The sequence below is a fragment of the Phascolarctos cinereus genome, unplaced genomic scaffold (genome assembly GCF_003287225.1).
Source record: "Phascolarctos cinereus isolate Bilbo 61053 unplaced genomic scaffold, phaCin_HiC Scaffold_3;HRSCAF=262, whole genome shotgun sequence".
NCBI classification, from domain to species: domain Eukaryota; kingdom Metazoa; phylum Chordata; class Mammalia; order Diprotodontia; family Phascolarctidae; genus Phascolarctos; species Phascolarctos cinereus.
Genome location: NW_027555736.1, coordinates 206,387,500 through 206,401,538, shown reverse-complemented (window position 1 = coordinate 206,401,538; position 14,039 = coordinate 206,387,500). Strand labels below are relative to the sequence as shown.

The following is a 14,039-nucleotide window of genomic DNA, read 5'->3' as shown; positions in this document are numbered from 1 at the left end:
GAGTGTCACTCACTGGTGGCTAAAATGAAGGGAAATAATTGTAGTTATACAGTCAGCACTGCATTTGGCTCCATGACGTCAACTCAGTTGTAATGTTTTTCAGGCAAATTTAAAAGGATGGTGGTAGAATCACAGGATATTATGGCTCGATGGGTCTTTACAGATGACCTCGTCCATACCTACCATTTTAGATTAAGAAACTACAGTGCTCATATGGCTAGTCAGTGACAGAACTAGGACTGCAGTTAAGTCTCCTGTCTTCCTGGCCAGGTCTCTCTCCATCACACCAAGCTACAGCAATTAAAGTCTCTCTAATAAACAAACACCTTCCAACAAACTTTACAAAAATCAAGCAGTTGTTTCTGTTTCTCCAAATCACCTGTAAAAGCCAACAAAGCAGAAAGACACAAGATGATAATGAAAACAAAAATGATGAAGAATGAACTCTTTTATTCCTTCAGAAAAATGTTGAGTAGCTCATTAAGGGGATTCATTTCCATGTTCTTTTGATTATATGCTTTATAATGCATTATAAATGTATTCAACCATTTTTGATTCGTTTCTAATATTTAAAACCGACTGAAAATGAATTGCTTGTTCGTTCTTTTTGTTCAGTGATTTACACCAGGAGTGAACTACAAGATATTCTTTGTATTCCAATAATGGGAATTAGTAACGTTCACACAGAAGACCCTATAATGGCAGGGATATTATAATGGATAAATGTTTGTTGAATTGAAATGGATTTATACCTCCATAAAGAATCTTGCCACTAATTAACTCTCATTGCTTTTGGTGAGTGGTTTGCTTGCGTCCCAGTCGGTTGAATTCATTTGTGGGGAAACAGCAAAGCAAGGAATAGAGGGAATAATCTAAACATAAGTAAACCATTTTATTCTATTTTAATTTGGTCAAGGAAAAAAAAACATCATAGGATCATAGGATTTCAAGTGGGAAGGGACCTAAGAGACAGTCTCATCCAACTCCTTTATTTTAGAGATGAGGAAAGTTCAAGGAAGTAAAAATGACTTGCTCAAAGTAGCCAAAAAGACATTACTTTTCAGCTGAATGCCCACCACCCTTCCAGAAATTTTGCATCAACGCAACAATAAAAAATGTTGTGGATGCCTTCTACTAGAATTTCAGGCTATAACACCTCAGTCATGTACCATCTCCATGACAGACTCTGATTTCAATGCCTGATATTTTTAAAAAGGCCAGGTAATTATGTAAACCAGAGATATCAAACTCTCCACCTACAGGCCAGTGTAGCCCAAACCAGATTAAAACGTAACTAGGAAATGTTTAACAAAGTAAATATACAATGTAGATGATGTTAATTTGTGTTTTTTTTTTTTAAGTCAATATGATGCCTGCAGGGATCCCGTTGCTATTTGAGTCTGGCACCTATTATAACCTACATCCTCCATCTACCTACCTGTTAGCACTCAATCTTCAGAATGCTTTTCTAGTAACAAAATTGAACACAGACAAAATAAAATTAAAAATAAATTCATAGAGACTCACAGTAATACTAATATGGAGCTGTTGAATATCGGACAACACTACCAAGACGTTCCTAATTCAGCTTTCTAACTTCTAATTTGCATGCTAGTCTATTCTCAGATTGCAAGTCAGCCTAATGTACATCACTCCCACTTTCAGGCTGCGACCTCCCCCCTTGAATTGGTTCTCTCTTATACACACCTACCCCCTTAAGCTCCCAAATATAACTAACATATCTAAATACCCATCTTTCCACAGATTTATAGGATGCCATGGGTCTGGCATTACTTCAAATGATAAAATTGTATTTCACATTCTTTTAGGAAGGTAAAGACTGGGGGGGGCAGCTAGGTGGCAGAGTGGATAGAGCTCTGGCCTTGGATTCAGGAGGACCTGAGTTCAAATCTGGCCTCAGACACATAACACTAATTAGTGGTGTGACTCTGGGCAAGTCACTTAACCCCGATTGCCTCACCAAAAAAAGAAAAAAAAAAGGTAAAGACTGGAAAAGGAACTACCTGAGAGAACAGAATGCCACTGAACAGAAATGAATGTGGTTGAACCTATATGTAGTCAGATAACAGCGTAGGCAGAATTCTTCCAAACACAGCTACTATATAGAAAGAGCCTGATATACTTAACACATGATTATTTAAGGCAGGAATTGGTCCTGTTCTCTGTTGCTGGGGTTTCACTGTATAGTCCTGGGGAACCTTAATCTAAATTTCAGAGGCTTCACGGTGATCTCTCAGAATTTTAACACCATTGCTTCCTGAAAGATGTAAACAGGTATCTTACAGATTTCAAGATTTAGTGAAGCCAAACATGGGAAAAGGCTTAGTAGGTGTTATGTTTAAGTACTCAACTCCAGTATCTAGTGCTGGGCTCCCATGTGTTGCTTTGCACTCAGAAAGTGCTTAAAACACATTTGTTGAATCGAATCGAATCATGTTTTAAAAACTGGGCAACAAATAAGCCACATCTGAATTAGCAACATGTTGTGAGGTAATATTACAACTTTTACTCTCAACATAAAATTCCAACTCAAGCCAAAAAGTCTGCTTCTAGCATAAGGAGCTGAAACCAAGTAAGCCAAACAATTCACCTCCCTTCTTTATTACTGCTCTTGTTGACAGAATAAAGGTTGATCAAGGTTTCAGAGAAAGCTTATGGATCTTAGAGATTCCCCATTATAGACTTTCAAATACTCTCTTCTAGAGAGCAGCGTATTGAGTTTACATGACGGACTCTAATTGGATAGATGTTAAGAGACACAGGGGACAGGGATAAATGAAATTACAAGGAGCCCCAAACTTCAGTCAGCCAGCACTTTCTATCTCCTCCACCAGACCTTTACTACTGACATCACAATCTGACTGGCTGACTGTTCAATTTTATTGAAAACCTTCTAGGAGCACTTAAGATCACGAACATGGCCAAAAAGCAGGTATCAGGAGGGACAAGGAGAAGAACAAGGCTTGGACAATCTTGAAGACAGTATTCCTTCCCTCACTTGCCATTAAATGAATTACAGTTTCTTACCTTTTAATTATAAAGGAAACATTGCAGAAAATGATTTAAAACTTTCTTCACAAATATATAGGTACTGCATTAGCCTATGTTTTATTTTTAATAAATTCATAATTCATTATTTCACATTATAAAAAGTAACCACACGCACATATGCATTCACAAATTAATTAATCTTTATCATACATCAATATATTAAAAAAACAAATATTATCTGATATCAATATAGTTATATGCTGATTGCATTTTGAAATAGAGAAGCTGACAATAGCTTCATACAATGTATCTCAAGTATTGGCATTTTAAAATAGAACTATATGTGCTCTGCAGGCAAATTTTGATGGAAATATTAGCATTAGTACAAATAAATGCTGTTGACATAGCTAAAGCATGATAGCTTGGAATAATAGCTAATTAAAAACTGGATTCATCATTTTAAAATTAAGTAAGGAGAAAAAATACAATCTAAAATTTAAACAAAGTATTTATAAAAGAAATTGTCCCATGAAATAAAGAAAATCATTAACCAATTATTTGGAGGTATTTGCTCCTAAAAATTACTGGAAACCTTTAAGAATTTTCATTGCCAAATTTGAATTTGGGGGTATCCAGGTACAAATTTATGTCAGCACAACCTTAGGACTGTCCATCTTGCAGGAAATTATACATTCTTCAGTATTTAATTTCCAATGGACTTGAAGATTATTTATGAATATACTATTAATTTCCCAAATAGATAATATAGCCAGGACAATTTTAACTGATTGTGAGTTCATAGCAATTTGCTAAAATGCTAAAACTGTAACTGAGAACAATTAATAGATGACACTGGTATCCTGCACTACAAAGGCGTAAATGTCTCTCTCGCGGCAGTAGTTAAAGCATATACCTAAAGTTGCATTTCGACATTTCACTATAACATCGGAATTCTGCAACCAATACATTATTTATAGAAATATATACTATGCAACCCAGGGAATCTAATTTCAAATATGGAGGCTTAATGATATCAGATGCAATGAAGTCTCTCCAATTCATTCATAAAAAGTCCCAGCTGTCACTCCTGCTTCTGCGAGCCATCCCATTACCTCCGGTTGTCTTTGGTTTTCTTCCTTGTCTATCAGGTGATCTAAGGATTTGATTTTCTAGATTTTCTTTGGGAAGAAAAAAGAAAAAGAATTTGAAAAATAAGAAAGGGAAGAAAAAAAAGAAGGAAGAGAAAGAAAAGGAAACATGCAAATTCTTACAGCTTTATATGAAAGTAATCTATTCAGTAGTACTGTCTGCAAATTGAATCAGGCACCCCACTATCAGCACACCTGATATACGACTAACTGGTTTTTTAAAAAAAACAAACCCCAAAACCACCACCACCAACAACAATTATATTCCTACACTCTGGTGTGGAAGGAGTTATTTTAATTAGCAAACTTGCCCAATAAACTGGAATCCAATTCAATTTATAAAAATTAACTTTTCACATTTTTAAACCAATTCTATAAGGCTAAGTAAGTAGTATTTGTATAAACATACAGAAATTGGGATGTGCCTTAAAGTCAGCTGATTAGGCCTAAAAGATAAAGCTCTGAAAAATGAAAACATGTATTCAACAATGAAAACATGGTGACTGATGACCACAAATATCAACTGTATTAGACTGATAATATTAGGAAGCATAAGAATAATTGGTGAACATTTTTACAGCATAAATGAAGATTTTGGTATGACTAAAAATCTTTGGAGCCAATTTACTGTGTCCAGGTACAAATTTATATCAGCAATCTTAGGACTGTCCGACTTACAGGAAATCGTACACTTTTCAGTATTTCTTTTCCAAATACCTGAACAGGAAATATTATGTTCCTTTTGAGCATAGTATAGGGCTGAATTTCAGAACATACTTTAAAAAAAACTAGGCCAATGAAGGGATTTACTATAGCATACAATTTACTGAGCTGGAAAGGATCTTAAGAAGTCACCTAGTCCAACCAGACCTGAATTATGAATCTTTTTTTTTTAAATAATTTAGCTATTTTTAGTTTTCAACATTCACTTACATAAGATTTTGAGTTTTACATTTTCTCTCCTCCTTCCTCCCCAAGATGGCATGCAATCTGATACGGACTCTACTTGTACATTCATTTGAAGCATATTTTCCCATTACTCATGATGTAAAGAGAACATTTAGAACTAATGGGAGGTGAGAATGAAGCAATAAAACAAAACAACAAAGGAAAAGGAGAGCAAATAGTACGCTTCCATCTGCATTCAGACTCCATAGTTCTTCCCCTGGACGTGGATAGCATTTTCCATTGTGAGTCTTCTGGAGTTGTCTTAATCCTTGCATTGCTGAGAAGAGCCAAGTCTATCATAGCTGATCATTGCACAGTGTTGCCATTACTATGTACAATGTTCTCCTGCTTCTGCTCACTTCACTTAGTGTCAGTTCATACAAGTCTTTCCAGGTTTTTTCTGAAGTCTGCCTGCTCATCATTTCTTATAACACAATAGTATTCCATTACATTCATATACCGCAACTTGTTCAGCCATTCCCCAACTGATGGGCATCCTCTCAATTTCCAATTCTTTGCCACCACAATAAGAGCTGCTATAAATATTTCTGTACATGTGGGTCCTTTTCCCATTTTTATGATCTCTTTGGGACATAGCCCTAGAAGTGGTATTGCTGGATCAAAGGGTATATACACAATTTTATAGCCCTTTGGGCATAGTTCTAAATTGCTCTCCAGAATGGTTGGATCATAACCCCAACAATGCATTAGTGTTCCAATTTTCCCACATCTTCTCCAACATTCATTATTTTTTTTCTGTCCTATTAGCCAATCTGATAGGTGTGACCTCAGAGTCGCTTTGATTTGCATTTCTCTAATCAATAGTGATTTAGAACATTTTTATATGACTATAGATAGCTTTAATTGAATCTGTTTTTTAATAGGCCTAACAGTGATCATAAAAGCTTTGCAAAACACCTCAAGTGATGAGGAATTTACTACCTCCCAGGGCAGCCCATTTCACTGTTGAATTGCTCTAGTTTTTTGGAAAATTTCTTTTATATTGAAATGAAATATGCCTCCCTGTGACTTTCATTTCTTGTCCCTAGTTCTCCCTTTGGGGGTCAAAGACATTAAATCTAAATAATTCATCAACCTGAGAGCTATTCAGAAATGTTGCTACGGGAACTTTGGTTTCACTAATTTTTCTCTTCCTCAGTTTCTACAACTAACCATGACGTGATATGGCATTGAATCCCCTCAGCATTCTTATCACCCTCTTGGACAAGCTTTGTCAGTGTCTCTCTTAAAATGTGGTGGCCAGATCTAAAAATAAAAATTCATGCACAGTTTGACTAGGTAAGGCTTCAGTGGGACTACTGCTTCATAACAATGTACCCGTGACACAGATACACATTTATGAGGAAGATTAAATTGAAATCATACAATTTTTCAAGGTATTTGTGTACATGTCTCCCCAGGAACATGTCACTCCTGTTTCTGCTGAGTAATCAGCATAATGAGTATAGAGAGTTCTTCTCTTTCAGTTCATTCAGAGAGAAAATTCTGAAATTGCTCTTGGAAAGAATTTTTTTTTTATCCCCATTCCTTAAGAGGCAGCATGGTATAATGTGATGACAACTAGACTGGTAGTAAAAAGAAGTTTTAATCTTATCTCTACCACTAATTAGTTGTGTGGCCTGGAACAATTCACTAACCCCCACCCCCACATACCATCCCAGTTTCCCTCATCTATGAAATGGACTAGATAATCTTTCAGGTCCCTTCCTACTCGAAAGATTCTGTGTTCTCTGATTTGATGTTTTTTGAACAGGAGAGAAAGCAGCCTGTTGGCATAAAAATAGTCTTTAAGAACAAAAGGACGGTTAGAGATAGGAACCCTGAAAAGAGCAAACTACCATTTTCTTAGAGATTTCAGCTTCTTCCTCTCCTTATACATGGGATTTAAAGTTGATGATTCAAACAATTCGAGATGGGGGGAAAGGATAAATTCTGGTAGTATTACATAGATTTCCTAATGGAAGGATCCTAAGGAAATCTTTAGTCTTCATTTGCCCAAGTTTCATGTGAAGACGTTTCTTTCCTTTTAAGAAAATTACGAAAGGGCTATAAACTCTATTACAAACTCAACTTTGCTCCTTCCTCTGTCAAGAGAATCATGAAATGTTATAGTTTGAAGGGATTTTGGAGAATATCTAATCCATTCCTTTCATTTACACAAAGGAGGAAACTGAGGCCCGGAGAGAGAAAGTGATTGAAAGAAACTTTCAACCTAATTATTGATTACTAATTAGGTGTGCTATATTTTTTAAATTCTTATAGGTTCTTATTCTTTACTTGGGTTGCATATACATGGTCAGGACTAGAAGTCAGATAGCCTAACCAGTTCATGGCTCTTTCCATTATTTCACGGTACCACTCTAGCCTCTTGGATTTAAACAGATTCTTCTGGTAAAAATCTATTTCTAGCATGCATATTTAGCAATGAATAGAGTGCTAAAGTTATAGAGAAAGGTACCTATATCCTTAAACAGCATAAGAGCTTTTCTTCTTAATCCAAAATTACTATTGGTATGATTTTAGGGCTGGTAAAGACCTTCAATATTATTAACTAGGTAGGTACATTACCTTTTTAAATTCTTGTACACTCAGTCTCTTTCTTTAAGTTATATTTTACTGATGCTAAATCTTGTATAGAGTTAGATATCCTAAAAAAATGCATCCATACCTTGATACATGGTATGGCTTATTAGAAGTTCGCAGAGAGAGCTAGAGAGAAAGGGAGAGAGAAAGGAAGAGAAAAGGACGGGGGGGAAGGAGACAGAAAGAGGGGAGGAAGGAGAGAGGTAAAGGGAGAGGAGGAGGAGGAGAGGACAGAGGAAAGGAGGAGAGAGGGAGAGAGAAGGAGAAGAGGAAAGAAAAAGGGAGGAGGGGGAGGGAGAGAAAGAGAGGAAGGGGAAAAGGGGATGAGAGGGGAGGAGAGAAAGAGGAGGAAAGAAAGAAGGAAAGTGGGAAAGATGTAGTCTTTTCTCTAACTTCAAATAAGCCTATGGAAAGAATTCATAATAGAGTCTCTGAAAGTTGCTCATGAATAGTTACTAGAACATATTAAAACATTAACATGAAAAGAAAGTAATTCTGAAGTATAATTTGATATGATGACAAATACAAAACAAATTTTAGATCTCTTAATTGAACCACTTGGATAATTGGTATTCTGCATTAAAATTATTCTGATGCTGTGAAAACTCTAATCAACCTTCCCCTTTGGATGCTGTTATAAAAGTTCAGTTCAAAGTATTTAGAACTTCAACAATTTGAGAAAGAAGTATGACTGAAATGAGTAAAAAAAAAGGGCTGCTAAGGAAAAGGAGAACATCAAATTTTCTCTAATTCTGATTTGGGAAAATGAGTTTCACAAAAATAACATGATTGTTTTTCAAGCAGCTCAGATGACTTCAATCTGATGCACTTCTACAGGATTTTGATGCACTTTTAGAGGATGATGCTGTCTTCACATTTCAGGCAAAAGCATAGGCAGCAAAGCCAACCAAATTACTGGAACTAACAAAAAAAAAACCCCAAACCCTGCAATTTCATAAGCATATTTTCTTAAAGACACAATTACAGAATTGATTTTCAACCATAAAAATCTTTCTGACTGTAAGATTGTGGATGAATCAGGTGAAAGAAACCACAATGAGGAAGCTTCATCCAATACCCTGTACTTAGTCAGAGATGACTAGTTGGATCAATGAGGAAAGAGACAAATATTAGCTTAATTTTGCACTACGGAAACCAATTGTAATGGCTTCTGCAGATTTCACTAACATTACAATGTTCTTGTCATATATTATTTATCACATCTAAAATTTCTCCCCTTAAAATGTATTGTGTTTCCATGTTTCAGGCATTTATTTTCAAGGGAACTTGGAAGCTGTACAAATAAAAATGAGGACTTTTACTTTGCAGTACCATCCAACAACTGATCACTTACAAGGTAGCCTTTCGAGACTGAGTATCTTTACTTCCATTGTTCTTTTGGTCAACTGAGTTATTTATGTTACGGGAAGTACTTGGTAAGGAGGTATTAGAATAAAGAGATGCATTACCACTGGAATTGCGGGTCCGGAATGAATCATCTGAAAGATATTCACATGTAGACTAATGAAAGGTTTACCTTTAAGCATAAAGTGCCATGAATTTTGGTTAAAATTTCAGGTCTATAGTTTAGGTATATACTGTAATTAAGCCAACTTACTAAAATGAATTATCTTTGAAAAGAAATATACATTCATATATACATGCATACATTATACATTATATATACACACATATATAAAATCACACATATACGTTTATGTAGTTATATACAGAAAAATGATTATAGGAAATTATTATGTAAAATAGATTTACTATGAAGTCTCTCCCACACTATCTCCTCCACCTATCTTCTCAAGAGAGGATCTCATCTCATTTTATTGAGAAAATGAAGTTTCTTCACTGTGAGATCCCTCTTTTCCTCTACTCTGAACCTTAAAACCCCTTGATGTCATCCACAATTCTCCTCTCCTTCCTGACTCCTCTCTCTAATGAAAAGGAGGCCCTTCAACATGCCAAAGCCAGCTCCTCTACATATACGCTTAACCCCAGTCCTTAATGTCTTCCCTGGCAGACTGCCCCCACAATCATCCTCCACCTTCATCTTTTCTCTCTCCCATTCTACTGATTCATTTTCTGTTGCCTAGAAACGTGTTTAGTTCTTTACATCCTTTAAAAACTTTCACTTGATCTTACCATCCTCTCAAACTCTCATTCTAAAGCTCTCCTTCCTTTCACAGATGAATTCCTAGAAAAAGCTATGTGCCCTTGAAGTCTCCACTTCCTCTCTTAGTCACTTCTCAACCCTTTGCAATATGGCTTTTGAATTCACCATTCAATTGACACCGCTCTCTCCAAAGTTACCAAATGATCTCTCAATTGCCAAATTGAATGGCCTTTACTCAACTCTTCACTTTCTTAGCCTTTCTGTAGCATCTGATGCTGCTGACTCCTCCACTCCCCATTCCTAGATACTCTGTCTTGGTTTTCATTACACTGTTCTCTCTCATTTTCCTCTTACCTGTCCTTCTTGGTCTTCTTGGCTAGATCACCCTCTGTATCCTGCCCCTACCTGTTGGCATACTGTATTCTGGAAACTTTTTCTTTCTCTCTACGTTTTCTCTCTCTAGTGAACTCATTAGCTCCCATGGGTTCAATTATTATCTCTATGCAGATGATTCCCAGATCTATGTATCTAGCCCTCATTTCTTTGCTGAGCTCCAGTTTCACATCACCAGTTGCCTTATGGACACTTCAAAATAAAATGTTTGGCAACTCAAACTTAGCATGTTCAAAACAGAACACATTTTCTTCTTCTTCCAAACTTTCCTACTTCTGGCCAGAGGACGACTATCCTTTCAGTTAACAGAACTCACCACCTCCGTCATTCCTAATTCATCACTTGTCCTCGCTGTGTGCATCCAAGCAGCTGGCTAAGTCTTGCTGACCCACCTCCACAACCTCTCTCACATTTATTCTATTCTCTCCACTCTCAGAGCCATGGTCCTCCTCCAGGTCCTCCTCATCAGCTCTCACCTGGACTATTACACTAGCTTCCCAGTGAGGCTCCCCTCTCCAGTCCACCCTCCACATAGCTGTCAAACTGATGGTAGCTCTGGAGCACAGGCCTGAGCATGTCACTTCTCTGCTTAGTAAATTCCAGTCCTTCCCTCTAAGATCAGATTCAAATTCCTCTGTTTGGCATTTGGAGCCAGGGCAGATTGATGGGGCTTTAACTTACCTTTCCAGCCTTATTATAGATTATTTCTATTTATACACTCCACAACCCAGTGAAATTGACCTTGTGGCTATTCCATACATGTGAAATTCCATCTTATCATAATCTCTGTGTCTTCCCACAGCTGGTCTCCCATGCCTAGAATGCAAAACTTCCTCTCCTTGGCCTCTCAGAACTCCTTCTTTCTTCAAAAGCTCAGTTCAAGTACCATCTCCTACATGAATTCTTTTCTGACACATCCAGCTTCAAGTGGCCTCCACTGACCAAATTACTTAGTACATATTCTGTCTCCCTGAGTGCCAGAGGCTGTTTCATTTTTGTCTTTGTATTCCCCTCATCTAGCACATCACCGAGAACACAGTAGAACCTTAATAAATTTTTAAATTCATTAAGTCAGTTAATAAGCATTTATTAAGGGCCCCACTATGTGCCAGGCACTGTGCCAAGTGCTGGCAATACAATGAAAAACAAAATGAAGCCCCTGCTCTCAAGGAGCTTACAGTCCAATCAGAATTTAAAAACAACAACAAAAAAGCTCATTTCTTTCTATTTAAACATATTTGATTTTTAGACTCACAAGTCTCTTGCCATCTCATTTTCCTTCTTAATCCTCAACTGATTTTTTAAAAGACAATTGGGGTTAAGTGACTTGCCCAGGGTCACACAGCTAGTAAACGTCAAATGTTTGGTCTGAGGCTGGATTTGAACTCAGGTCCTCCTGACTTCAGGGCTGGTGCTCTATCCACTGCGCCACCTAGCTGCCCCCCTCAACTGACTTTTTTTTTAAGGTTTATATAAACCATCTTTTGAAAGAACTGATATAAATATTTTGACCAATAAAGTATTTTTGAATGAATCAGCAGAATCATAGGATTTAAGAGGTGATCCACTATTCCTTCCATCATGATGCAATATACCCAATGCTCACTGATGGTAGATTCCAGAGATTCTCTTCTGAACCTTGAAGGCCAGGTATGTACTGGCAAAGTAAAGTAGAAAAATTAATTTATATGATCAATTAAAAATTACTTATCTCATTTATCAGTGTATATCAGGACAAAGACTTTCTTGTCCATCATAACTCTACTGCAGAAAAACCTGTGAAAGGGCTGGTTGACCCTGACAAAATTTGTTGAAACCTGTAAAGCTATTCAAAATTATCTTCAACTTGGACTATGTGATGCAAATCCACTCCTGCCGAAAATGGAAGTACATTTATTGCCTGCCAAAGGCATCAAATTTAAGTTCCCAAAGCCTGAATAATTCACAAACCTCTAGCTAAGGATTCCTTGTTTAATTTTGCTCAGTTCATGTTAAAGGCAGCTTGACATTTGCATTACCAAGAGTCCCTGGATATTTCAGTGGGTTTTTAATGCCTTTTATACTTGAGCAATATGAATATGGGCATCTACTGTCTTTATGAATATACAGAGGACATCATGAAAAGTATGGGAAAGATATATGAATATTAAATATAAAACCTGAGCATAGGAAGAAAAGCAGGTTACAGAGCCTTTTAATTCTTTTGCTGTTATTTTTAAACACCTTTAAGTAGATTCACTGCTGCGGACAATGAAAAGAGGAAGCCGATTCAGTATCAACAGAAATCTCTACCAATGCTTACAATGTAGAAAGTTAAAAGGACATCTTTAGCAACTACCAATTTTAACTCTACGTTTTCTTTTGTCAATATAAAAATGTTCATCATATAAGTTCTATTATTACTTTATGAAGTCTGATATAAATACATAATAGCTCCTATCATTTATTAACTTCTGGAAGAAGTTACTGTTATAACCTTTAGTCTGTGTCTAAACTGGCCCTCAAAGCCTGTGATGTCATTCATCCTGACATTTTGTCTTTTCTCTCTTCAAATGACTGAGTAGTTGGCTTATAGCACTATAAAAACCAAACAGTATATTCAAGTGTTCTTTCACCTACTTGAAAAAGTTTTTATTTCCATAGGGTTTTGATGAAGGCACAGACTTAAGAGAAAATTCTGTACCTAGAAGTGAAGAAATGTTTAACTAGGTTAAGTTCAAGTTATCAAACTTAAGACTTCCTACAGTTCAGACACTTACCAGTATATGAAAGCACAGATTTTCCAGTCCCTGAGACAGAAGTTGCATATACTGTTGTAGAATTTTTACTAAAAGAGAAAATAAATTTTATGGAACATTTAAAATGCAGGAACATGCTTTTTTCAGACATATAGTGGATAGCATATGGATATATTATGTTAGTAGAGTTTTAAAATTAATATACATTCTATTTCTATCTTGGTAAATATTTTCCAAATCAAACGTTTCAGCAAATTAAATATTTGACAGAGTCTTAATATCCCATTCCCAAGAAAATTGTTTTACTACAGACACTTGAATTCTACCTTGAATGCTAACTTGCACCTTTGAAGCAGCTTAATAGAAATGTTAGTTTCCATGCAGCTGGGGTCTTTAAGACAGGTAAATGTTCTTGTAAACATTTTCATCTCTGCAGATCAAGTCCCTTTTGTACTAAACTGATCTAAATCTCTATTCTTTTTATTCCCCATCCTGGGATTTTCTTATTGACTAAGAACTCTCATTAGACTCCAACAATTGTCTGTTAGAAATGTTAGAAACACACTCTTACAAAATTGGAAAAGACTAAAAGACTTTTAGAAACATATTCTCTACAAAACTTTACTTGTAGTTTTAATAGACTCCTTCCTATTTCCTTCTTATTGCTTTACCAATTTAAATGTAGCTGCCATGCTTTTAACATGTTACAAAAACACCCCACCAAAACGACATAGGCATTCATTTGAATGACACAGATTCTCCCTTCACTTATCTCTGTATTTAAAGTCCAGGAATGTCCTCTTCCTGCAGGCCTTCTAATAGACAATGGTGTGGACCAGTAGTGTCAAACTCAAATACAAACGGGCATCACTAAAGATACCTAAAGATCCTTGCAGCCCCACACCAACTTAAGCTTTACAATGTAATATTATCTGTTTTATTATGTTTTTACTTATTTTATTATTTCCTAATTACACTTTAATCTGGTTTGGGCCACATTTGGGAGTCCTGTGGGCTGTGTGTTTGACACCTCTGGTGTAGACCACTGTAGATCACAGAATGATGGTACCA

The 14,039-nt window shown here is 36.3% G+C and overlaps 1 protein-coding gene across 5 annotated transcripts in view; it reads right to left on the bottom strand.

Moving 5' to 3' along the window:
• Positions 1 to 430: 430 nt before the first annotated feature.
• The window catches only part of PPP4R4 (protein phosphatase 4 regulatory subunit 4), a 126,355-nt gene continuing 112,746 nt past the window's right edge, over positions 431 to 14,039 (bottom strand). For 3 of the 5 annotated variants that reach the window (XM_021000261.2, XM_021000258.2, XM_021000262.2), the window contains 3 exons: positions 12,990 to 13,057; positions 9,067 to 9,211; positions 4,131 to 4,190 (listed from right to left, as the gene is read on the bottom strand). In XM_021000261.2, the coding sequence (XP_020855920.1) occupies positions 4,166 to 4,190; positions 9,067 to 9,211; positions 12,990 to 13,057 (238 nt within the window). In that variant the 3' untranslated portion in view covers positions 4,131 to 4,165. Of the gene's footprint in view, positions 4,191 to 9,066; positions 9,212 to 12,989; positions 13,058 to 14,039 lie in introns of all 5 variants that reach the window. The other 2 variants (XM_021000259.2, XM_021000260.2) reach the window with 2 other exon arrangements.